General features: G+C 44.8%; 2 protein-coding genes across 18 annotated transcripts in view; one reads left to right on the forward strand and one right to left on the reverse strand.

The window, feature by feature from the left end:
* The first annotated feature begins 1,001 nt into the window (after window positions 1-1,001).
* FIGNL1 (fidgetin like 1) lies at window positions 1,002-6,356 on the forward strand. Of its 3 annotated transcripts, none has more exons than XM_032999365.2 (2): window positions 1,002-1,039; window positions 3,645-6,356. In XM_032999365.2, exon 2 carries the CDS (start codon window positions 3,653-3,655, stop codon window positions 5,720-5,722), a length of 2,070 nt encoding a protein of 689 aa, XP_032855256.1. In that variant the 5' UTR covers window positions 1,002-1,039; window positions 3,645-3,652; the 3' UTR covers window positions 5,723-6,356. The 3 variants fall into 3 exon arrangements, with proteins under 3 accessions (XP_032855256.1, XP_042654175.1, XP_032855257.1); XM_042798241.1 differs by having other exon boundaries at window positions 1,012-1,043; XM_032999366.2 differs by lacking the exon at window positions 1,002-1,039 and adding an exon at window positions 1,419-1,856.
* An 18,526-nt stretch (window positions 6,357-24,882) lies between these two features.
* The window catches only part of IKZF1 (IKAROS family zinc finger 1), a 69,092-nt gene continuing 67,251 nt past the window's right edge, over window positions 24,883-26,723 (reverse strand). For all 15 annotated transcript variants that reach the window (XM_032999349.2, XM_042797969.1, XM_042797975.1 and 12 more), the window contains one exon: window positions 24,883-26,598. In XM_032999349.2, the coding sequence (XP_032855240.1) occupies window positions 25,892-26,598 (707 nt within the window). In that variant the 3' untranslated portion in view covers window positions 24,883-25,891. The remainder of the gene's footprint in view (window positions 26,599-26,723) is intronic.

The following is a 26,723-nucleotide window of genomic DNA, read 5'->3' on the forward strand; positions in this document are numbered from 1 at the left end:
CGCCTGGGTGCCCGTGCCCCACGCACCCTGTAAGGCATCGTGGGATCCATCCCATCCCTCCGCCAGCCAGCGCGCAGCTACTGCTGCGGAGACCTTCGGCACAGCTCTTCTCCCACGCAGGCCTCCGCATCAGCTCTCGCTTAGGAGGGTGCCGGGCAGCGCCAGCTCCTGACACGGCCACGGTGGCTGTGGTAGGCTCGCAGCGCGCGCCACGGCGGGGGCGGTGAAGGAGGCGGCCGCGGGGTCCAGGCCCCGCGTGTGCAGGAGGTGCCGCTGCCCGGCGCTGGGGCGCGTCCCCCCCGTCCCCCCGCCTGCTCCGCATAGCGGGCAGTGAACGAGCCGAGCGCCCGGCCCTCCGCCGGCCCGGCCTCCTCCAAATGGGAGGGCGGGCACCCAGGCGGCCTTACCAGCGGGCAGCCGGGGCCTGTCGCCGAGAGGTGCCCGCCCGGCCGTTGCGGACACCCGCCGAGCCCCGCGGACGCTCCGGCTGCTGCAGCCGCCCAGCGCGCCTGCGGGCGCCCTTCCCCGCCCCCTCCCGGCCCACGGGAACGCCTCCCTCCCGCCTCTGCGACTCCCGCTGCCCCAGGCGCTGCTCTGGGCAGGCGGGAACTGCCATAAAGCCTTTTAAATTCTCCGGCCTCTCCCTTCTGCCCGGCTCCGACCTCCACCTGAAGAGCCCCCACCTCTACCGCTGCCGTCCTGCCGCCGCGCGGGCCGGCTGCGAGCAACGCCCACCCACCGGCCAGCGCGCGCCGCCGGGGGCGGGGCCGGCCCACCTCCCAGGGCACGGATCCCGTGCCTATTGGAGGGCGCTGCTGAGGCGCGGCCAATGGGGAGCCCTGGCCCTCCCGCGCTCCACCCCCTGCCGGCGAGAGGCCCGGTGAGCCCGCCGGCGTGACGTCAGCGCAGCGATCCTCCTACCCTCCCAGCGATTGGCTGCACCTCCCGGAGCCCTGCTGCCCGATTGGTGGGCGGCAGCGAGGCGAGGCCTGGGGCAGAGCGGGAGCGGGATCTGCGGCGGCGGCGGCGGTTGTGGCGGGTGGGTGTGTCTGTCCGTCTGTCCGTCTGTCTGTGTGCGCGGGGGGGGGCGGGCGGGAGAAGCGCGGGGGCCGAGGGACCCCTTCTGCCCCCGTGCCCCCCGCCTCCGCCGCCGGCGTGCCGCGGCCCGGCCGTTGGGGGCGGTTGGTGGCCGTTGCGCCCCCTCCCCCTCAGGCGCGAGGACCCTCGCTGCGCTCCCGCGGCTGCGCCCGCGCGGCGGGCCCGGCCGGTTTCGGGGGGATGCGGGTGTGGGGGGGTGTGTGTGTGTGTGGGGGGGGGGGGGGGGGCGTTGTGCTTCGCCGCTCCCGGCGTGGTGAGGGGCGTTGAGCCGCTGGAGGCGGCTGCGGGGTGCGGGGTGGGGCTGGGCCTCGGCGGGGCCGCTGCCGTGCTGCCCTCCTGCCTTGGCTTTTCGTGCCGGCGGGCAGGCGGGGCTGCCCCCCCCGGGTGTTGCACGGGGACGTGTGTTCGCGGATGAACGCAGCGGCATCCAGCACGTGGCTTGTCGGACAGTCGCTTGCTCCTCTGTTCGCTGGGGCTGAAGCCTGCGCGCCAGAAATTCATTGCTGCCAGTCCTGTGGCAAACCCCCAGCTTCAGACACTTTATTTGCAAGTACGGTGTCCGCGACATCTGGGGGCAGTTTTGGCTGTTGAAGAATGTTGTATGCGTTTGCCCGTCTCTTGGGGAAAAGCAGACTATGAGGACAACTAATAGGAGTTAGAATAGGGAGATATTAGAAGATACTTAAGAAGAAAAATGAAACTGAAATTTTAAATCACCTACCCCTGCTCACTTACGCCCATCCCTCGGTGCTGTTAAGGTGATTACTCAATCTTTGGAAAGTGGTGGTGAACTTGAGATTTTATATTCTGAATGATGTAAATCTATGGAAATATTTCATGCCAGCAAGTGGCAGTTACTAAACTTTTTCTGAACTTAGCTTTTATGTTTCATAAGGTTGTTTTGATTCAACAGTTGCAAAAAAAAAAAAAGATGTGTGCACAGTAACAGTTATTTAGTATGTTGTTTAGAGAAAAGAAATAAAAGGCTGTGGCCTTCCATCCCCTGTTAGCCTGTCACTCAGTTGCAGATGGATTCTGATGGGAATTTGCACCTCATTTGGTAGGTGCAAGTTAGACTTCTCACAGTGCAAAAGTTCACAATATTTTTTCAGAGGAAGCTTAATTTTGTGGTTTTATTTTTTTAAATGGCTTCCCATGTAAAGGCACTGAATTTGCAGGTGAAATATATTTTTGACTTTTCTAAACAGCTCTGGAAAGTTGGGCTAAAGTCCAGACCAAAATAATTTATCTCCTTATTGTTTATTATGTGTACAACTGCTCCAGCCATAATCATACTGTGGTCTCTGTTGTCTAATACTGATGCAAGACTTTTTTAAAGTAAATAGAGGGGACCTCCCACACACCCCAGATTCCTTCAGTTCTGCCTCCCCAGTCTTGTATGCACATTACACCTGTACCTTGATCTGCACTCGTGCACAGTCTGTGGCTGATTCGGAAGGAGATTGCAAGTTGACTTGTATTCTCTTGGAAGGGGTGCAGAATATATGGACCTCCACTTTAACAGATTTTGTTTTAAGTATTTTCTGGCTGGAACATCCTGGTACATCCTGAAGTTAAAAAAAAATGAGAAATTATAATTTGATGTATTTCGGTCATATCATATATATTAGATGTATGTCCCTTACAGACACATGAGAAGATCGGAATTACTCTGTTAAGAGCTTTCTGCACACCCTGTTGAGGCAGTGCTAGGTTTCTCTTCATTTTGCTTGTGTCTTCTGAAATCACGAATCCTTGAAATTACCAGAAATATCTCTGCATGTGATATGTTGCAGAGAAAGACTTGCCTGAACATCTTAAACATGAGCATATCTTTTCAAGCCTAGCAAAATGCTCCTTCCTAGCCTAATGTGATCCTTCCTATTTCTTTAAGGAAAAATCACTGAAGGAATTTAAAATCTACTTTCTAAAACTGAGAAACAAGCATTGCTTTAAACACACAAGAGCTTGTTTCTCGAAAATGTAAAATGGGGACATTTTAGATTGTTCCAAATGGAACAGTTACCACTATCAGGCTTACTCGTTCCACTTCACCTTCCCTCAGAGACTTTGCAAATAGTTTTATTTATTAGCTTCATTATTTAATTTTTATTACTATCACTGTAACAAATGTCATCATTCTGACAGTGATGTATGATCTGCCCTCCTGCATTCTGTCAAATAGAGTGAAGGCATTGGTGATTTAACAAGGCCAATTTCTGTTTGGCCATCCGTTACTATTCTTTGCAGTCTACTTACCTCCCCAGGAGACCACTGGTTAGAAGCAAACTTTTTTTTTTTTTTTTTTTCTCTTCTTTTCTTTGAACAAGGAAGAAAAGAGAACCTCTGTCTAAATGACTTTACACCACAAATCTGGTTGCTTTTTGAAAATGGTAAAGTGTCCAGCTGGCTAAGTAGCTGACAACATCTACTGTACTGTTCCTCTCAATTAAAAGAATGTATGTATTTAGGAAAGGGGGAAAGCAGCCAAAGCAAATAGCTGTGAAATGCATTTTATAACAGCAGGTATTTTATGTATGTTTCAGTGTCAGTGATGGAAACCCCCACCCATAGCACCGTGCACCTGAGCGACTGGCAGAAAAGTTACTTTGCTATTACTTCTGGCACCTGCACACCCGGACAGAAGGCAGATGAATACCGTGCCAAAATCCTGCATATTCAGTATGCATGGGCAAACTCCGAGATCTCTCAGGTCTGTGCTGCCAACCTGTTTAAAAAGTATGCAGAGAAATACTCTGCAATTATTGACTCTGACAACATAGAGACTGGCTTGAATAACTACGCGGAAAACATTTTGACTTTGGCAAAGTGTCAGCAAAATGGCAGTGACAAGTGGCAATCTGCCTTGACAACAGATAATGTACTGGAATTAAAGTGTGTGCAAGAGAGGATGCAGGCTGGCGGAAATTTCCAGAGCTCTCAGATGGCACCAACAGCTGCCTGTGTACTAGCTGATAAAGAGGTCAGTGCCTCTGCTGCTCTTCCTAAACTCGGTACCTTCAGCAGTGCCGGAGAGACTGAGCTCTGTGCTGCCTCAGCAAAAAGTGCAAGTCGGGGACCAGATCTCCTTGAGCATCCCTCATCTTCAAAGTCTCTTCAAAGCAGCATGTCTCCTGTTACCAAAACTCTGGATACGCTTCTTGCTTCTTCGGCCTCCTTAAATGAACAGGTTCATACAGGTTCCCAGGCAACTCCGCTATTTGGAAGTAAAGAAGTGACAAGTAGTAGTTCTCTGAAAATGCCAGATAACTGTCAAGACGGACAAAATTTGTCTGTTTCCAATCAGTCAGTTGTACCTGCATGGTCCACAAGTTCTGGAAAAAGAAAAGCGTTTTACGGTCTGGCTGATGAAGGCAGCACGGTGACTCCTAGCCTTGCTCCCTGCCAGGCTTCCGTTAGTACAGAAACCAGTAGTTTATCAAGGTATAGAAACAGAAATGAAGAGAGCAGTGTTCCCGGTTTTAGAACTGCAAAGGAACAGCTGTGGGTGGATCAGCAAAAGAAACCTCAAAACCTACCCCAGCGCACACCAGTCTCTTCATATGGCGGTGTAAAAAAATCGCTGGGTGCAGGCAGGTCTCGGGGTCCATTTGGCAAGTTTGTTCCTCCGGTTCCAAAACAAGACGGAAATGAAAACGGAGGAGCACAGCGTAAACCTGGTGCAAGAGGACCAGCAGATCCATCGCTGCCTGTAGATGAACGACTGAAAAACATAGAACCAAAAATGGTTGAACTCATTATGCACGAGATCATGGACCACGGGCCTCCTGTCAACTGGGATGACATTGCCGGAGTTGAATTTGCTAAAGCTACTATAAAAGAAATAGTAGTCTGGCCTATGCTGAGGCCAGACATCTTCACTGGGTTACGTGGTCCTCCTAAAGGAATTCTTCTCTTTGGCCCCCCTGGGACCGGCAAGACTCTTATAGGCAAGTGCATCGCGTGCCAGTCTGGAGCCACTTTTTTTAGCATCAGTGCCTCTTCTCTGACTTCCAAATGGGTAGGTGAGGGGGAAAAGATGGTCCGTGCGCTGTTTGCTGTGGCACGATGTCAACAGCCAGCAGTGATTTTCATTGATGAAATCGATTCTCTGTTGTCTCAGCGTGGAGATGGGGAGCACGAGTCATCGAGAAGAATAAAAACTGAATTTCTGGTCCAGTTAGATGGGGCAACAACCTCCTCTGAAGATCGTATTCTCGTGGTTGGAGCAACAAATCGGCCCCAAGAAATCGATGAAGCTGCGCGAAGGAGACTAGTGAAGAGACTCTACATTCCTCTCCCGGAAGCCTCGGCTAGGAAGCAGATTGTTACCCGTCTAATGTCAAAGGAGCACTGCTCTCTAAATGAAGAGGAAATCGAACTCATAGTTGAGAAATCGAATGGATTTTCTGGGGCAGACATGACCCAGCTCTGTAGAGAAGCTTCTCTGGGCCCTATCCGCAGTCTTCAGTCCATGGACATTGCAACCATCATGCCAGACCAAGTGCGGCCTATCGCTTTTCTGGACTTCGAGAGTGCCCTCAGAACCGTGCGGCCCAGCGTCTCCTCAAAGGACCGAGAGCTGTATGAAACCTGGAACCAGACATTTGGCTGTGGCAGATAATTGCATCCTGTTTTGCAGAAACATTTCTTTAGTGCTGTCACGTATTAAACCCATGATAATTCGGAGTGTCTGCACTTCTTTATGTTTCTGTCTTCGAAAAAAGTCTTCTTAATGTTATGCAGGCAGACGTTTGGGCCCTGGCCTGAGGTTTTGCCAGCTGAAAAGACCATGAGAAACTGCTGGTCAGTCACAATGTGAGAAATTGCTGAACACAAGTAACAGAGTGAGAAGCTGACAGAAATCACAGATAGCTGCTGTGAAGGATGGACGAATTTCACAGATGTTTAAGGGGAAGGTGGTCAAACCTCCCATACAATCAAAGGGACTACTCTGGGGAATCTTGCAAAGCCCACTGTGCAGTATCAGTAATACCCTGCAAGGCTGAGGGGACCTGGCTAATGTTGTCAGAAATACCAGTTTGGGGTGGGGATGTAGCAAAACTAGGACTGATGGGGAAAAGTAGTTTGGGGCACATTGTTTGGGAGGAGGCAAGAATGGAGGAAGGAAAGGGTCAGGGCGGATGTGGGAAGATCAAAGGGTGCTGATAGGGGATGGTCTCATGGAAGCAGTGCTCTTGTCTGTGCTACATCACTGCAGTCTGCCCCATCTTCTCATTAAATACTTTTTCTGATGATTTTCTGCTTGACCTTGCTTTCTGTGCCGCATCTGTGCGCGTGGATGTGCGTTACCGGGAGGTCTGTGCACCTGCAGCAGCAGCAGGAGGGGCCATGGCTCGCAGGGGCCAGCCGTGGGTGAGCCAGCGCGTTTGCGGGTGTGTGCAAACCTCGCTAGCAAGCTTCAGGCTGGGCTGGCTGGCACGTAGGTGGAAGCCGGTATCTGGGAAGAGCCCAGGTATAAGCCAGTGGCAGGGTAAGGGGGCTCAGGGCCTGGGCGTGGGTATTAGCTGAGCTTGAATCCCGTGGCAGTGTCTGAAGGCTGCGTGAGCGTGGTGTCCTGGGGAGAGCGGGCGCCTGCGCGCCTAGCCGGTGAGCTTCAGCCCTGTTGGGCTGGAGGGGAGGGACAAGGACAAGGGGGGGCTGTGTGGCTGGGTTCATGGGAACGCAATTGCCGTGTGTGTGCGTGCTGGTAAAGGTGCTGCTTGCTTTGTGTCCTTGTGTGTGTGTGTATCTGCTGCTGTGGATTAGGGGCTCAGCCTCACTCCTGGCTGGACCCTCAAGCAAAACCAGCGGCAGCTGTAATCATCAAACCCAGATGGGAGAAGCCTTAGGCTGAGAGTGCTCCTGATCGGGCTCCAGGGGCCAGGAAGGAGAAATCCCGTGTCCCAGCGCCAGCTGGGTTCCACTGCTCCTTAAAAAAAATCTTCATGCAACAATGGTAGAATTCCGAGCTAGTTGGTGTTTGGTGCTCTTACCATTTGGTCTAAATGAAATGCACTGCCGTTTGTTCACATCACCTGTCCTTGCCCACTGGCTGGACAGAGCTGTATGAATGGAAAGTAATTTAAAAGATTGCCTTTGGATTCTTTTGTCAGTGTGGCCGAGCCGGCTGCTGTGGTGTCCATGCTTTATTTTCAGTTTCTTTAAAGTACTTTTTCTCCTACTGGAGAAAATGCAGAGTTTACAACTAGTTATACTTAGAATTTTGTAAAGATGGATAAAAGCTGTTTAGCATTTTCTAAAGCCATTTGGGAACTACAGGGGCTGTGAGCCTAGTGAACCATGAATTCAGAATTACTTGGAAGACTTGGCATTTCTTAGAGCTCATTCTGATTTAAACATAAAAACGTTGGTTAGCTTATGCTTTTAGTAAAATTTGGTATGTATTAGAAATTGCTATGCAGAGATGTAAAAATTGAGGTATGCAAATTTATCTTAATTTTTGAAATAGTGAAAGTAGAATAATGAGACTATTTTGTAAGAATAAATGTGTGATGTGGTCCAAACTGATTGACGTTTGTGCCACTTGGGTAAAGATTATGAGATAAACTTGTAAAGAGCAGATTTAATTATTGGACCCCTATAAACATGTACTAGGTGAGATTTTTTGCTCTCTCCAACCCTAATGAAAACATGCTCTTTACAATCTTTTCTCAGGCAAGTGAATGAAAACCCCAGAGGAATGTTAATTGTTTAGTAAAACCTAAGGGCTGCTCAAGGGTAATAAAACCCTTACATATGATTAAATAATTGCCTTATTTATGCCGGGAATTATTCTGGTATGCTATGTGAGCATTCTGTGTTTGTCTGTGTATCTGAATATTCACATTTTAATGGAAGTGGCTCTGCTGAAAGGACCAGTGAGAAGGCACGTGGTGGTAGAGAGTAAAACGCCTCCTAAGACGAGAAGGACTGGGAGAGAAATGCTGTGCTGCTCTCTTCTGCAACGTGGAACTTGTGAGAGAGATAAAAGGTACCACCACAGCGGCAGACAGGAGCGTTCTTCCTCCTGCTTCTTACCTTATTCCTTACTTAGCACTCTCTTGACTCACATCAACATGCTTTTGTTTTAAAAAGCACACAGAAATAGTGAAAGGGAACATCAAGCAAAGTTTATTCTTTGTCTTTTTCAGTAATGATGCAGGTAATACGACTACCTCTTCAGCCATCCAGCAATATTCAGGCTCTGCTGCAGGACTCGCGAGTCAGCAGACTTCCTATGTTAGCCCAATCTGCGTCTCACAACCCGCTATAACAGTGCCACCAAACAAGAGATTAGACCGCCGGTAACATAATTTCACAAAATACAGAAAATTGCCCAGAAGTAGGGCATGATTGTAATTTAAGGGAAATGGTGCAGATAAATCTACTTTAATGGATCTGTTTGGTGTATGCAGAAACCCCTGTACTTCATTATTTATTCTTTTTGGCTGGCTGAACTTTGGAAGAAGAAACGCCGGACTGTCCTGGTTTTGTGGTTCAGTAACATTTGGTGCACAATCTTAGTTTCTCTTGAATGAAGGTAAATAATTGCAGTCCTGGAAAAGTGAGGTCTTATTAATAATCAAGGCTATTTGGAATCTTTATTTTCTCAGTGCATCTTGTGTTTGAGTTAGCTAAATTGTCTCAGAGCAGTATGAAATCCCCAGATGGATTTTCATTTATACAAAATGGTGCCGACACAAGTAGGTAGAAAGCTGATGAAGCAGCAATGATCATCATCTGCGGCTGGCAAGTGGATGAAAACCAGACCGGCCTCTGAAAGCACCGTTATCATTGTCCTATTGGAATAAGGCAATTTTTGTTTTTATCATAGAAATTAGGGAACTACTCCCAAGCCAACGTGTCATTGGGAAAAAACCCACCAAACAGGAAAACCCAACCAACCAAAAAACCACTTTTCCTATTAAAATAGTTTCGGTGGCAGTGCGGGATTGGTCGTAGTGAGCACTTGCATTTACTAAGTCTTAGAAGATGCTTTGAACTGTAGACACACAAACAGCTCTTCCACTTGTCTTCAGGCTCATGAGTGCACATTCTTTCAAATGTAAAGGAAAGGTTGGTGTTGAGAGTTTGGGAGGGCGGCCCATGGGGCAGGTTGACCTCGGCTAACCGCCTGGCGCTCACCCAGCCCCGCGCTCGCTCCCCCTCCTTCCTGGGACAGAGGGAGAGACTGGGATGAGAGCTTGTGGGACGAGATAAAGGCAGGGAGGTCACTCAGTGGTTATGATTGTGGGCAAAACTGACTCGGCTTGGGGAAAATTAATTTACTGCCAATTAAAGCAGATTTGGGTAGTGAGAAACAACAAAGGTGACGAACACTGAAACAGCACCTTTCCTCCCTGCTGTCCCAGACCCGACTCCGCTCCCAGCTCTCCTCCCCTGCTGCCGCCAGGCTCAGAGGGGGGGAGGCTGCAGTCAGTACATAGAAGTTTCTCGCTGCAGCTTCTTCCCCCTCGTGTTTTTCCCTCTGCTCCGGTGCAGGCACTCCATGGACCACAGTTCTTTCGGGAGTACCCATGGGCTGTCTCATGGGCTGCATCGTGGATATCTGCTCCGCTGTGGGTCCGTTGGAAACAGCTGTGTCTGGCGTGGGGCAGCCCCTGGCCCCTTCCCACGGGGTCACCCCTGCACCCCCCACCTGTGGCAGGGTGGAAGATAGGGGAGATTTTCACTGAGGCATGATGCTTGTTTTTTCTTTTCAGTTTGTAGGTTATCTTCAGCAAAGTTGTTCCGAAGTTGCTGTGTTTTCCCATCTTTCCCAGCTTGGTTTCAAGAGCAAAGTTACGTAGTGGAGCTTCCCTCTTCCATCGCTTAAGTCACTAATAAAAACATCGACGCTGCTGCAGGAAAGACCCATGTGAAATCTTCTTTGATATGGCCTTGTCATTTGCCTATAACTGCACTTTGAATATGGTCTTAAAATTAACTGTGCACTTGTGTTACAATACTTTCATAATTTCTATCTTCAGAAAATATCATGCGAGAATTGTAAAAGACTCACAGAAGGTAAGATACGTCCTTTATTCATATTCCCATATTGCCATGGCACGTTACCTGTTCCAGAGGAATACTAGGTTGTTTTCTTGTGGCGGAGGAAGATGCAGCAGCAAGCAAAAGGCAATATTGTTCTCTTCCAGAATCTGAGGGTCGAGGAAAGTGAATGGCAGCTGCAGGCAGGGGTGCTGAAAAGATACTGAATCTGCTTTTTGGCTGGCAGAGATGATACAGTGCTTTCTCAGGCTACTGGGGAGAAGGGAGACAACTGCCATTTCCCCACTCAGGCATGACTGGAGTCGTTAGCTGGATGGGGAGGAGGGGACCAGAAAAGGGGAACCTTCGGCTGTGCAAGTTCAGGCAGGGGCAAGGTTGCTGCTGCTGCTGCTGCGGAGTTGGTTGTAGCGTCACAACCAGGTAGTTCATCCTGACCTGGATGTGTGCGGCTTAGGTGGTGCCTCAGATCCCCTAACAACACCCTAAGCCTGAGAGTGCCCCTCTATGTGAGTTGAGTTAGCTTGTGGACTTCATGGGTACGGTGGCATCTTACGTTCTGTCGTACTTCTGAACATACCACGTTTTCCTTTGGCTACCGGTGTATGTGGCATAATCAAACATCCACGCTAGAAATACAGCTGGGCTCCTCTGAGTCTTTTCAACAAAGCCATGTGAGAAAAGCTCCCAGGAGCTGAGGCTTTCCTTAAATTATGCCGATAGAGAATTCCAGTTTCAGATTAGTTTGGCTGCTTTTGGAACTGGAATACTGCAATCTGAAATTCTCACTGGGCTTTGTAAAGTGGAAAGTCCTGGGCATGTGAAACTAAATGATGGGTCTGCTAATGCATTGCTTTGAAAGAGCATCTAGAATGATTGTGTATTTACAGTCAGGAAAAAAAATACATTAATACTCTCCTCTTTTTTTTTTTTTTTTAAGAAGTAGATCACAAGATTCCAGCCAGTGGCTTGTGAAACTTCCTACCCAATTCATACAGGTTTTGAGTTCTGTACTGTGGGTTAAAGTGTAAAGAGAGATGAAATTGCCTAGGCTTTTGCTTTTAAATTTAGAGTAGTTTCTATGATATTTTTACTCTATTTACTGATACTAGTTAAACTGTCCTTTGATAACTTTTTACCTATAGCGAGAAGAAAGGATGTCTCTGTCAGTTGGGATGATCCTTCCACCGAAACCTCTTACACAGAATTGTTTTGATTAATAGGAGTCACCAGCTAGAAAAATTACTCAGTGGTGGTTAAGACCTACAAGCCTGTTTTTTCCTTTTCCAAATAAATAATTTTATTTTGTGACAGTTACAACTAGTGACTGCTTGTCACTGCAGATCTGATGTAACCAATCAAATTTCTTACAAGAGTTGTCATGAAATAGCTTGTGCTCATATACTTAATTCAATATTCTGAAGAAGAACTTTGGTCTTCATTATTATTTCACCTGTGGATTTTTTTTTCCAAATATGAAAAGAAAAGAAATAAGAAGAGGTGTAAGATATTGACGTAGAGGCTTGAATGCTCTTGATATATCGTATTTCTTGCATACCAGTTATTTGCGCTACAGAATGGTTATGGATCTGTTATAGAGAAAAATATAGCCATGTAAGTAGAATTCTAGACACTCTTGATTTTTCTTAAGTTATGAAGAATTTTTTTCCAGAGAAGGCGTGAACTCTGGAAGCTGTTTTCTGCAAGCTATTCTGGTGCCAGTTTCCCCTAGAAAAAAGGGACAATCAACAGAGAAAATTGAAAAGTGTTGTGGGGAAAGTAATTACATGTAAAGATGTAAATAAACATGTATGCCTTGAAAGTATTCAGGAAATTATGATAATTGTTTCAATATCTGTTGATGGCTTAATGCTATATAGAAGCATACAGTTGGCAGTGGTGGCATAAAATTAGAAAAAAAGAAAAACTCCATCTTCAAGAAGGTCACAGAACCTCTGGGCTCTTATAGCTGCAACTGGAGAGAAGGAAGATGTAGAAAATATGCTTGTAGTGACAGGTGAGGAGGTAATAAATAATTTTTTCCCAGGTTCCGTGATTAGTCTGTTATTTTGTGAATACACCTTGTGATTTTTTTAAAAATTATTTTAATGATAAATTTAAAAGGCTCCACCCTGCTTAATGTGGTGCCTTACTGTCATATGACAGTGAGTCTCATAGTTGACTGAAAAAAAATAAATGTGATAATTAAAACATTGCGATACTAGAAGTCGTTCCAAAACCAGATGTTTTGCATGAAAGGAATGCAAGAGAACTCACAATCAAATTTTCAGAAACATTTGCTCTCATCTGGTAAAAATAGATACTAACGCTCTGTCTGTAAATGTCTCAGAAAGGACAAACTCGAGCATGCTGAAGCCTGCTCCATTGTAGTTTCATTCATGTAAACTATTTGTTTTGTGCTTTTAAAAATAGTTATGGTAGTACAACTCCCCAAATAGTTACGATAGTACAACCCCCTCCTCTAGTGACCCCAGTATAGGGGTAATTTACAGTGGGGAAGGTCACCTTTTATAACACAAATACCCATTAAAAATATATATATATCTCTTTTATGAGTCTTCACTGCTGTAAGGGCAATAAAAAGGAGTAGTGCCTTATTTATATCGCTGTAGAGAGAGATAGCCATTGTCTGTTGGTGAGTCCTAATATCCTGGAGACACCTGCCTGCAGATGCAGGTGGTGATGCTACTGCTGCTTCTCATCACACACGGGCTGGGGGCGGCTTTCCCACAGTGCTGTCAGCCGGGAAAATTCTGAGATTGGATACATGAGCCAGATGAGCTCGAATGCTTTTGCTAGACATGCATTTAGGGCAGACTTAGCAAGGCTAAAAGATGCCTTGCTCAGTCTGTCCTATACAAGGTTTAGAAATTTACGGAGAAAAAAATATCCTCAACAGATCCACTTAATTTCCACTCACAGCAGTCTTTTCAAGGGAAAGTAACACCTCTGTATTGCTGACGATCTTTTTTACAGGCTGCCACCAGATGGAGATCTTTTCCCAAAGAAGTCCACCCAGTTTCTTAAGGAAAGCCCGGAGGTAGTGAAAGTTATGTTTCCTTGTTTTGTCACTTAAAATCATCCAGTATCAATGACTTGTTACTGGCATTCTATCGAGGATCATTGTTGATTCGTTGGGTGGATTTCGATTTATAAGAAGATTTGTTTGGAGTGAGCTCTGAAAACCAGCCTGAACCCCCTCTTTAGCAAAGATGGGATTTTTAAAGATTAGTTTTATCTCGTGTCTCAGGCTGTAATATTACACTGGGGGTGAGAAAAGAGATGAAAAATACCAATACAGTGCATTTGTGTTGAAACTGATCCTTAGTCTCAGGCATTTTAATAGCAGAGTAAATGAGCAGATATGAGCAGTTTCTCAGGCTGAAGATTCTGAAAACGCATTGAAATGTAGAGACATAACAGATAGGTAACAGGAGTTGAGTGCAATTAATTCAACAGTCTCAATTCATTTGGGTTTTGGTTGATAGCGAGTGGCATTTGTTGCCCTCTCGGTGTTGCCTGGCAAGTAGGAATCATTAGTGCTATCGTAACAGGGTCGAACACCTGGCACCGCTCTTACCCCAGCAGAGCAGGGGCCTTCTCCTGGCCCACCTGACACAAGTCCCAGAAGACAGAACTCCTACGTGCTGGGTAATTACTTAACTTTCTGGGTGATCCCCCTGCTAATGTTCAATTGAGTTGCCTGGGCAGCGTAAGGCGTGCCCGACTGTGGTCACTATTGTAGATAGTTTTTGTCACTGAAGAAACCACTCGGCTGATTTCTCCGGAGAAAGAATTCTCCGGAACTGCTGAAAACTTCAGCCCCTTGCGCACATTTCAAGTGAAAATCGCTGATGCTGTCCATGATCACCGATAAAGTATATTAAAAAAAAAAAAACATGTATATTTAGAAATAGGTGGCTAATATTGCACTCTCTCCCGAGTCCTACATTTTCTCACTTCCCTGCTTTGTGGGTCAGATGCTTTGCAGCTAATTTACATCAATTCCTGGCATTGTTTTTAAAGGAAGCAAGGGGTAACAGCGCAGAGTCTCACTTTCTGCCAACAACAGGAAGCATACGCTCTTTGAGTCAGGCAGTTTGTTTCAGCCATGCCTTTTGTTGAACCAACAGCTACAGATTCGGTCTTCAACACGGTAGCGCCGCTCGGCAAACCCCTGGGAAGGCAACGGCACGGGGCGGCGGCACGGGTGGTCGGGGCGAGGCCGTGTGCTGCTGCAATTCCCTTTTTCCCAGGCAGCGTTGGCTTTAAAGGCCAATCGTCCAAGGGAAGAGAGAGGAAGTGGTGATAACATCTCTCTCGTGTTCTGTCCTATGGGTCTGAACATGCCGCTACTGAAATCTTGCTAGGGCTGACCACTGGAGGAGTCTCCTGGTGTCTGGGAGGATGCCATGTAACATAGCTGTTCTGCCTACTCAAAGGAGACTGGTGCACTCTTGGATCCTGTGCTTAAATTTCGTGTCTAAAGCAGGCTAAGGTACTCTGTGGGGTCCAGGAATTTGTTATGTAGTTTTTTTGAGACTTCCATAAGTCAACCCAAAATCCCTATTTTATTTTTTTCTGATACAGAGTTAAAATTGAAACTAGTATGTGTCTACCTTAAAAAAAAGAAAAAAAAAAAAGATCACTTCTCTGGAATATGCATCTTTGCTGGAGCTATTTTCAGGCCCACTTTTTGTATGCCAATTGCATATACTCCATTTTTTTTTTTTTTTTATCAATGAAAAAACTTTTTAGAAAGCTAACTGCAAAAGCCAGTGTTTTTTACATCTACCTTCATTGCTCCCAGTGTTTCCTGATGCAGAGACAGGCTTAGTCTAAAGAAGCTAAGAATAAGCAAAGTGCAGTTTTCCTGAAGAAATTATTTTTTGTGTTTTACTGCCCCCCAAATATTTTTTTTTTTTTACCTTGTGCAAATTTACTTTCCCCTCTCCACTGCCACCAGACCTCTGTGTGTTTGTTTCTCCCAGGTATCTCCTTTCTAGCGACACACTGGTGGGCTCGCCAAGGCACGCTGCGGGGCTGGAAGCACCCCTCACGAGGAACGGGGGTGTCTCGAGGTGCAGCAGGTGAGTGCCCCTGCGGGGGCTGTCTGGCAGCTGAGGGCCGGGGCTGGGGCGCTGCTCCCACCCAGTCCCATGCCCTTGCTGCACCTCGGACACTCGAGGAGCTGGACGGGCTTCCGTGGGTCTGGAGGTGCCGGGGAAGGGCTCTGGCTGACCTGCTGGCGGTGGGAGAGCGTCGAAAGCAAGACCCTGCTAGCCTGCCGATGACAAAGCATTTATTCTGCTTTCTGGAGAAAAAGCTCCAAGGGTGACCTCAGAAAACACTGAGAAAGACGGGCCGTGTAACCTCCCGCGTTGGCATGGCCTGGAACAGCAAAGGGACTTGGCCATCCATCCCTGCGTGCCTTTTGGAGGGGCTCTGCTGAGAGCTGCTGAGCGGCACCGTCCTCCCGCTTCTCACTGCCCCGGCGGATTTACCATGCCTAGTATTAGCACAACCTACGGATTGATAAAAACTAAGGTATTGATATAATATTCATAATATAAAATTATGGAAGTGGCCATAGGCTTAGTCGCAAAAGTCCATAGCACAGTGAGATGTGGAAAGGATGGGCTTTTGAGTCGAATATTTCTCTAATTGCAAAGGAAATTAGGCAAGCAGTTTATATAGGAGAAGCAGAACCAAAAGGAAAGCTCTTAGCTTTCCCCCTCTGCACTTACTGTTTCTCCAGAGAAGCTGTGGTGATCCTGCAAAATTTGACAAGGAGGGTGTAACAAGTCCTTCCCTATTTTCTGGAAATCCCACCCTCTTTCCACAGCTTATCTGAAGTTTCTATTTTGCACGTTGGTATTTGTGCAAAGTTTCCAGTGAACCTTCTCTTTTCTGTTGTAAATTAGCCTGCTAACTAAAGCTATCATAGGTTTCTTTTTCTTTGGAGCATTATATTTTCACATGGTTATTGCCTTGTGTTGTTTGTTTGGTTTTTTAATTTATTTTTCCTGAGATGGTTGGGAGGGTAAATAGAGTGTTTTTGCATTGTGTTTTTAAGGCTTAGAAAAGCATCCTGATTTCTTAAATCGGTTGGTTACCACGAAACTGTTATTTGAGCAGCTCTTTATGTGTCCATAGGAAAACAGACAGAGGGCCCCTCTCCCAGTATTGTTTTTATCTGTGCATCATTTAAAGAAATTTTGTGTGGCAAAACCTGTCTGTCTTCAACAACTGATCATGGAAAAGATTATGTATCTTTGTATGTCTGGTCAAAATATTCTGTAAACGTAGGTAACATAAGATGTTTTTAGTAACAAAGATGTGGAAGGAAAACTGGCAACAGTTGGTTACAAATATATAAATTATTGAATATTTTGAATTTGACACACATATACTGTATGCACCATGTTGTACACAAGTACACACACACACTCCCTTTGATGTAATCTAAAGCCTGGATTCTTGGATCTGTGGCCTTCTTACAGCTCATAGTAGTGCAAGAGTCTGCAAATATGGATTCCTGAGTTTACTACCCACTGAAGGGGAAGCCTAGTCCGTGGCTAGAGAATAAGCAAGTGTTAGAAGACCTGGCTACCAGTCCTGAATTTGTCAAAAACTCATTGCATGATCTTGCGTAAGGAATTTAGGCTTTTTTTGTGCTACAGTTTCCCTTTCAGGGAAGGGGGATGTAATAGTTTCACAGTACTGTTGCTGTTTAACAGCTTTTCAGAAATTGTATCCTGGATTTTCGAAACTATAGAATAAATTTAAAGATAATAAAGTGAAATTATATTCCTTTTTGGTTCAGAGTCATTTCCACTTATTGTAATCTTATCCCTGTATCCCCCCCTTCTTCCCCACCCCAGGTACACAGCTAGACAGACACCTCCTGTGTTTGAAACAAAAATGGATATTCTCCAAAACTGTGTGTCTATGGAGACTGGGATATTAATAAAATAATATTTTTTTTAACATTAATGACAACATGAAAGGAATTGTTAAAAAGGATTTACACTATGTGATTCTCTGCTTTGTTAGGTACTGAAGAAAAAGGGAAGTGTGACTGCATAGTGAGAACACCTGCACTGGCTGTCTGGATTTGGAGGGGGGAGGGGGGGGAAAGTAGCTAAAATCCTAACAAAAAATAGTTTTAGTTCACAAATTGATTTCAGACTTAAAGATAATCAAGAGAAGAGGCCAACTCTTCCATTGTATAAAAAGCATGCAACTATTAAGAATGGTAGAATTTTTTTTTTCCCTGAAATGCACTGGTTTTTGCTTTTCTTAATTCTGTGGTAATAACCCTGATAGTAGAGAGTAATTTCTCCACTGCTGAGCTTGATTTGTTAATTTTTCCACCCAATCTTCTACCACCCTTCATTTCCTTTCTGGTCTTGCTATCACTTCTGGTACATTTGCCCCTACCTTCAATGACCAAATTATGATTCAGCTACCAAGAACTAGCTAACGAAACTCAGACAGATGCCTGTAGTCTTGTTCTCCTAGTTTGGGCTCTGGAATTTTGTTGGAAATGCTTAAATCAGACTTCTTAGTCTATTAATACATGCATTTCATTGTCTTCCTAAAACAATGCTAGCTTTTCTTCTTGTATATTTCTACTATTTCTGTGGATCAGGATCCAATCTTTGTTTAAAGGTCAGTTAAATGCAATGTAGTTGTGACTTGGGGAGAAGCAGCATGCTGTACGTGCATGGACTGCCCGGCCTGCTTGTGCTGTGTGTTCTTCAGCACCTTGATTATTTGCACTTATTTGGGTTTACTCTGGTTACTGCAGTAGAAATTTTCCTGTCAGGTACTATCATAATACCTTATAAAACTGGTTTGTGTCTTAGCCAGCTTACATTTACAAAGGGATAGCAAGGCAGATGTTTCCAAAGCAGAAGTAATCATTCTAATTTGTACCGATATTTAATGAGTCCAAAAAACCCCCTACATACATGTGTAAGTGTGTTAAGTGCATTTCCCATGTGCATTTGCTAGACTATGCAAATAAAATGCTATATATATTATTAGTCTAGAACTAAGTGACTGGATGCAATGCAAAAATAGTTTGTGAATGTTTCAGAGTAGGACTTCTGAGGTGGGGAGTTAGATTGTGTAAGTGCTAAGCTAAAAAAAAAAAAAGTAAAATTAATATAACAGTGCTTCTGTTAGTGCATGCAAATGTATGTTTTCAGGAGTATTTACTCACTCTTCTTTTTCTCCAGCTCAGTGGAGAATGAGCCTATATTCTCTCCCATGGCTACACTCAGGAAACTCTGTAAGGTGATAAAGGTACTTTTTTTGTCCACTACAACTATCACTGACACAAAACTGGAGTGTTTGAATATAGATTTGAATCTTCCTTAATGTTAAGAGCTCTTTGGATCTCTGTTTTAATTTATATGATGTATTAAAGCGGCCGTATATTTAGTCCTTGTCAATGCAACAGGAACACTATAAAGTAAAAGCTGTAATCAACTAGACATTACTACATCCTTCAAAACAGAATAGGGAGGAATAGGAAAAAAGCAACCCCTCCTTTACTTGTCGTACATCGTATCTGTGTGTCAAACTGCTCCCTCAACATTCATATTATTTCCCCAGGTTTTTTGGTAATGTTTTGGTTTTTTTTTTGTGCAGCGCAGGCAGGTGCAAAGGCTCCGCCCGGCTGGTGAGGCCTTGCCGCCGGAGGCCGCGCACCCCTGCGCCCCATGGGGAGAGGTGGGGTGGGGTGGGGTGGGGTGGGGGGCTCATCTGGGGCTCCTGGCTCTGCTGGCGGCAGGAAGGAGCTTGCAAAGGGCGCTGGCCCCGGCTCCTGGTGTACCCGCGCCCAGGCGCCACGGATTTCGGTGCGTGCAAGCAGAGGATGCTAGCTCAGGCTCGGTTTCGCTGGTTGTTCGTAGGATGAGGTGAAGCTTATGGGCTTTAAATGGGAAACCAAGGCCCGTCGAAATTAGTCACTGAAATTTCACCTGACTGAACCGAGATCAGGGGTTTGGCCCCAAAAGCTTCAGCAGAGACCCGCCAAGTCCTCCCTGCCCGCACCATAGGTTTCCCTAGGAGATATCGGAGAGCAACCTCAGGCAAACAGTAGGTTCAAAATTAAAATTTAATCTGGTTGAACATTGAGTGGGAAACAAGAAGTGAAAACTGTCAACTGTGCCCAGATCCATTCAGATCACTTCTAGGGACAGTTTTGATACCAAATTATCCTTGTTATGCAAATTTCCTCACCAACCGGCTGGTTCCCAGTTATGCATGGGGTGAAGCGGTGGCCACATCTGCTTCCCGTTTTGCCGTTTCAGAGACGAGCCATCTGTTTGGCCTCATCCCGAACAGCCTGCTCAGTGCTGATTAACTTCCTCACCCTGCCAGCCCCAGGCTCACTGTCTGCTGCAAGGTGTAGATTTTTTTTTTTTTTTTCTTCTTTTTTTTTTTTTCTTCTCTAACTGCTTATAAACCAGAACCTTCACTTCTCTCCCAAGGGACAGGAAGGTGTTGGTTTGTGTGATTTGCAGCCACCACCAGCGGCAGCAACAGCAGCAGCTGCCCTCTGTCACTCACAGGTTTCATATGTGTGGTCGGGACAGATAAAACCGGGAATTGTTCTGTGTCCTGGGACGGGCTTTAAAGCAGTGAGACCTTACCTTATATGAAAAAAGAAATATATAAATAAAATGTTGTAATGCTAAATGCAGCAAAAGTCTCACTGCAGTTAACAGATATCTCTTCAGTTAGCAAGAGGTGGGTTTCAGCCATGCTCACTGCATCCTTTTTTCTGTTTAAATGTGATGAACTCCTGCTGTCTGAAGCCTGGCTTTGGATTTCTCACTCCTGTCTAGCCCATTTTCACGGAAACTCTGCAAATTGTTGGCCCTCCAGTTTTCTGAATACCCATCTTCTGGCAATTATGGCAGAATTTCAGAAATGCTGCATGCCTGCAGCTGCCAGTGACTTTAATGAGAATTGCATGTCCAGTAGCCCTGAAAATTCAAAGTCTGTGTAGCCAAAAAAAAAAGATGCATCAAAAATTTAAAATTGAGAAATGGGGATAATGGACCTCCTGATAAGATGAAGGCTTCTGTTGCCTCCCACAGACCAGGTCTGAGTGGTTTTTGTGTTTCATGATGCATTCGGACCAGAATTTGTTCTCATGCACCATTTTCCTTCCAGACAAGAAGTTGACAGTGTTTCATGATAGTGGACAGAACCTGGCTGGCCCATAGCAGGGAACAATGCCCTGGAGCTTTGCATGACAAGACAGGCAGGAACAGTTTTTTCAGAAATCAAACACTTTGGTTTTCCAGTTGCAAGATTTTGAGCTTTCAAATTGTCACTATTGCTGGTGAAACTTGAAGTTTTCAGTGAAAGCTTTTCCTTTGTTTTTTACCATCTCACAAGCTGTCAAAACCAGTGCAATATCCACAGTGTATTTGCAAACTCAGGAGCATTTCTAACCCCCTTTCCCCAAAAAAGTTGTTGAGTTCCCTGTCCCTTGCGCTCCCCACCCCCTCCCCAAAAAAAAAAAAAAAAAAAAAAAAAAAGGAAATTGTTAAATTATCAGATCTGCGAGCTCCAGGTCTGATTCCAAGTTCTCATTTTGGTATCTACTAAGAGAATCTTGTGTGTTTCAGTGTATTTCTTGATTTCAAAGACTGACTAGAAAATGTTGGTTGCTGAGCGCATCTTAATAATGTTTTGGTGGTTAGATTCTTATATATGGACTGTGAAGCCTGTCTGGGGACTTGAGGCTGAAAATACTTGCCCCTGGTAGTTGCATGTTTGTGTCTGTGCAACAAATCATATCTTGGCACCTACAACAGTTTCTGATGTAATTTAGTCAATCTGTTGGAGTAGGAAAAAATAGAAATATGATGATTTTAAGAAAATCTTTGAAATCTAATAGATAGATACCGAGAATAGACTTTTAGGTACAAAAACTTGCCTTTAAATCTGTGGATATCTCTACTTTAGTTCAAGGATTTAATAACTTTGATTAAGAGTATTACATTTGGCATTTTTTTGTGATTATTATTATAATTTAACAGACCATATTTACTTTGCAGAAGAGTCACCTGATAAAACAGAAATTTGTAGCTCATTTCATTTAATAAGAACTAGCTATGATGGTGAGCAAAAGGATTAGGATGTTAAAAAGTTCCTTCTTACAGAAAAGTAGTCGTAGTTTATGATGAAACTGTATCACAGTAATGTAAGGAAAATTTAGATTTTGGGAACCTGTAAAAGAGTTTATTGCAATACCATTAGAGTTTGTTTGCTTTGTTTTTTTTTTTTTTAATCTCATATTGTTCATAATAATAGTTTCACAAATGGAAATATTTCTAAAAATTCATAAATGGTGCTTTTTTCAAGGCAAAACAGTGATTCTTGTTTGCATTAAATATGTGATGTGAAATTTACTGTGCTGGAATCTGAAGGGAAGGGGGACACCTGCCGAGAAATCACCTTTGTTACGGCGAATGGCAGAAATAATGTCTCGGTGTTTTACTTTGAATTACCGTGACTCTAGATGCAGAAGTAATTGCGTTCTGTAATGACTTCGCCGGGCTGGTGGGCGGGGAGGGCAAGCGGGGGGGGGGGGGGGCTGGGAAGGGAGCAACCTCCTCCCCCCCGGCCCTGGCCGCCCCCCGGCTCTGGCCGTGCGGGGTGCCGGGCGCTCCCCCCCCCCCCCCGCCCGCCGAGCTGCCTGCGCCGCCCCACGCCCGCCCCACGCACCCCACAGCCCCCCCCCACGTCCCCTCCAGGGCCTCCCGCTGTGCCTGGCGAGTCCTTCACCCACCAGGAGAGCAACAGAAACGCGCCGGGGCTTGGGCTTCGGTGTTTTACCGGGTCCTCGTGTCTTAAAAGATACATCGCGCTTGGCAGACACAATTTAATAACACTTCCAATTTTTATGAAATTTGCTTGTTTTTTTGTTTTGTTTTTTTTTTTTTTTTTTTTAAATACAATGCTTGCAAACAAAAATGAAGTTACAATATAAAATCACAGCCAAAAAAAAAAAAAAAAAAGTGTCTAAATACAACTTTTCTATTAGAAAAGGCAGTGTCTGGGGAAGTGCTGGGAAGCAGAGGGTTTTTTTACTTTTTTAAAACAGATACAAACTTAAAGCCATTCACCATATTTACTCAATTTAGGGTTCAGCTAAACCATGTCAGGGTATTGCACCATAGCAAAAAAAAAAAAAAAAAAAGAGAAAAAGGGAGATTACACTAAACTATTTTTCTGAGGGCACAGTTTGTTTCAATGTACACGCACACAACATCTTATTTTCATGCCATCCCTGCATATGTTCATAAATAAAATTACTGGAACACTTATTTCTAAACAAATTGAAGATGATTTTGTGCAAAAAAGAAAAAAACACTGAAAAAAGCAAACCTAAAAAAACCCCTTCGTGAACAGAGAATGCTGTTTGCTCCTGCCTTTAGACTATGTCCTCTGATACACTGTGTCTTAATATACTTACTTATACTACTGTACTGTTTAATATACAACATCAACATACTCTGTTATAGTATAAATAAGAAAACTCCAGACCCAGGAAACAAACCCACTGTGATTGACAGGGCATCATCATGTCATGTGAACCATTTTAGAAATATAAACACATAGATATGTATATAAAATATTAATGATACACAAAACTACAGCTAGGGCATGTGCATGTTGGCAAGAAAAGCAACACAGAAACTCATACACGTGCACGTGTGCACGGAGATGCTGCAAAGCCAGTGAACCTACCCAGTAATGGGAAACCACATTTAAAAGCTAAGTTCAAGGCAGTCTTAAACTCCACTGGAGCTATGCTTGTTTATACAGTTAATGAACGTGGCTTTAATTGTGTTGGATTTTGTTAAAACCAAAGAAACAAAACCACCTGAGTAAGTTTCTGTACCCCTCCCCTTTGCAGTTTGGGGTGTCTTAAAATGCAGGGTTAAAAAAAATTATGGCATGGGGTATATAGTGGCCTAAACCTAAGAGAAGTAGGAAAGAGGTGTAAGGGCAATAAAAGCAGAATGTTTCTGTACAGCCAGCGTCTGACTTCACACAGGACATTGCAGCAGAGCTGGGAAATTCCTTTGTCCCTTCTTGGTTGGTATCAATCATGAGTGGAGAGGAGTAAGAACGGCTGAATGTATCCCTACCAGCTGTGAAAAAATCAACCCATTTAAACTTTATTAAAAAAAAATAAAAAATAAAGGAAGCTCATCACTGTAAGCCCACTCCTTGAAGGTCCTCTTCAGGTTATTCCTGTATGAAATATTCGGTAATACCTCGTTGCCAGGCACAGTCTGTCTTGAAGCCGAATGCATAGCAGGCGTTGATGACAAAACTAGTTGGGACGTGAAAGTGGCTGAGAATTCCTCGTGCCCACCCCCTGCACTGTGTCTCGTGCTGGAACGTAACAAGCAATAATGTCTCTTGAGGTAACTGAGTTATAATGTGGGGGCGGAGGGGATCACCTTTGGGCCTGTAGTTTACACTCCTCATTTTTTGGGGGGGTCACTTGCCACCCTGTGTGTACTAGCCTACCTATCACGTACTAGTGATTTGTTTTCACTGTCGTGGGTATATGTACCACTCTGTAGATGTTCATACGCAGCACTCCCATCTGGTGACAAAGCTACTGGATCGCCATGCACGCACGCACCTTCACCTCCGTGCCCACGTGTCAGATGAAGGAAGTGTCTTACAGTCAGCATGAAAAGCTAAGACATGAGATTGTAAAAGCATATACTTGTAATTCATTATTCCATCAGGATCTTTAACTTCGGTGTTGTTGCTCCTGACTTACACCTGCAAAAGTGAAAGCAGAAGAAGGAACTCTGCGTGCCTATAATAGTACATATATATAGGAAATGTGTACCAAATATAGCTACACATAGCAGGCCAAACTGGCCTAAGTACAAGCGTTCATGGGTCCATCAAATCTCGTTTATAATAAATATATGTGCTTGCAAGCACTTGTGAATGGAGAATGTGTAACTGTATGACAAGACTGCTAGTCTTGTTGGTTATATGAGTGTGTTTACTGCAGAATATCCATTTATTATGCAGAGTGGAATTATTTATACACTAAGTTAATAAGATGGGTTATTTTCACAAATGCTGCCCAGGAAGTATTGCAGCACTGATGACAGATTTTTATGCAGCTGCAAAAATTTCTTTTTTGCCCAATCTTAAAGTACAAGGGTGTTCAGGGAGAGGAATCAACTATTTGGAAGAGGAAGTTAAATAGAAGCTTTAAAAAAAGGTTGGTTTTTTTGTTTTTTTTTTTTTTTTTTTTTGTGTCAGCTGTGTTTGGTGTTAAAATCTATTTGTCATACAAGTTTTTATTCTAACTGAAGTTACAGTATCTGCAGCAGAACCTGCCATGGAGAAAGCTCTTGGTGGACTCCACTGCGCTCTGGAAAGTGCTGCAGTCTCCAGTTTCCATCCAGCAAAATGCCATTTTTTTTAAACTTAAGATTAGTTCCACTGAAGTAAAAGTAACTTAAAGCACATGGTGAAATGATTTGTTGAATAGGAAGCCACGGTTCTCAGAACCTTAGTGGGGCTTGGTCCCTTGTTAAGCAGAAAGTGCCAGGGAAAAAGAAGGCTACAGATTTCAACTGGCTGGTTTAGTTCAGCAAAAATATTTAAGTGCAACAGTTACGAGTAGAGCCACAAAATCTACAAGAGGACATCTTCTGTGCAAGCAAAATGGGATTTTTTTTTTTTTTTTTTTTTTTAATGTAAGAGAGGGACATTTGGATAGTTTCCAGGCTGTTTAAAAAGATGAGAAGTGCGCATAAGGAGACTTTGCCTACACATAAAAGCTAGTGCTTCTCAACTGTACATCGTACTTTTCTAAATAACTAAAAGGGGAAGGAAGAAAAATTAAATACACTGTAGCTAGTTTATGCAGAGAGAGGAAGGGTTGCTTAAAGAAAAGTGGGGTTTTATTGGATAGGGAGAGAAAACATTTATTCAAAGAGCCAACAATACCCTTCTTCTATACATTAAATGCAATTCATACTTCACAGAGTATATTACAAGGGTGTTTCTTCTATCTTTTACATACCTGCTCACCTGCCTAGTGACACAAACAAGGCATGACATGATGTCAACACCAGCAGCACCCTTGCAGGAAGAAACGTTCTACTTTTTACCACCGAAGCAACTCAGAACCCTCTGGCTGGGGGGTCCCGTCCAACCCTAGCTGTCTGTGAAGTCATCTGAGAGGGGCCCCTCCATCTTTAGTCAAGTTTAATCTTCCCAAAGGAGTCACACAATACCAGGAAGTCAAAAAACTTACATCTGGTGTAAGAGCCCTACGCTCAGGGTGTTAAGAGAGAAAGCTTGGCCACTCCTGCCTGGTGCGTCCTCGTCTGCATGGTGCATCCTGCGCATGGCTAACAGTTTTGGCAAGGGAGGTTTGCAAGAAGCATCAGTCAAGGGAAGGGCTTTCAGCTATGTGACTACAAAAGCTCCTACTTACGTTACTAAAGGTTTTTGGTGATCAAATATTTTCAGTAAAAACTTTAGTACTCATTTTAGAAAACTGAGTTGCAATGCATGCTACCAAAAGGAAATATCTTTTCTTGTGGGAGAAGATAGCTGAACCTTTGATTTTCTTGGTACTTTTACTGTCCAGCTGACTTGTGCTTTGTGGCTGTCGTGGCTCGTGCAGCTCCAGTGGCGCAGCTGTTGAGGCCGGATCTGTGCCGGAGGAGTTTTAACTCATCTGGAAACGGTGCTCCCCTCGAGTTATGTGGGAAGAGAATTCGTACCTGTCCTGGCTATGGTAGCCACACATGTTGCATTCAAAAGGATCGCGGAACCCGTGGCAGCCCATATGGATCGTGTACATCACGTGATCCAAGAAAAGGACTCGACAGTGTTCGCACTTGTAAACTTTCACTTGCTCCCCATTGCTGCTGATCACTTTGAAAGCATCCTGGGAATTGTCAGTACCTGCCCTCAAGACATCATATTGCCTGTTTTCTTCTTTTATAGAGATGCCATTTCTTGCATGGGGACCTATGTGGTTTGTCAGGTAAATTAAACCACTGCGTTCCTCGTTATTGCTCTCTGTATCTGTTGAGTCTTGGCAGCTGTTGCTGGGAGAGGCATCTCGTTCAGAGGAGACAGATTTGGCTTTGGAAAGCAGCAACAAGTTTTCCACCGCGCTGTCCTGAGCTGTGTGGTTGGAGCGAGCCTGATTGTCCCCGAGAGGTTTGTGGAGCTGGTACATGGGGCTGATAACGGGCACCACCTCAGAACCACCTGGTGGTGTCTGGACAAGGGGACGCAAGGACTCTGCCCCCAGGTAACTGATGGCGTTGTTAATGGCCTGGTCGATAACGTGCGTCTGCATTATCTCATTCTCCTTCTCATAGTTGGTGGTGGCATCGTACGGGAGATCGGGCAGACATTTCTCACCTGCAGTGAAAAACAGTCAGGAGTTAGAGGGTTGATTTCTGCACAGCTAAGGAACCGAACATCATGGATTCATAAAACAGCAACATGGAAAAAAAAGAGCTAAGCAAATCCACCTCTGAAATTCA

Source organism: Tyto alba, unplaced genomic scaffold (genome assembly GCF_018691265.1).
Source record: "Tyto alba isolate M040663 unplaced genomic scaffold, T.alba_DEE_v4.0 Super-Scaffold_27, whole genome shotgun sequence".
NCBI classification, from domain to species: domain Eukaryota; kingdom Metazoa; phylum Chordata; class Aves; order Strigiformes; family Tytonidae; genus Tyto; species Tyto alba.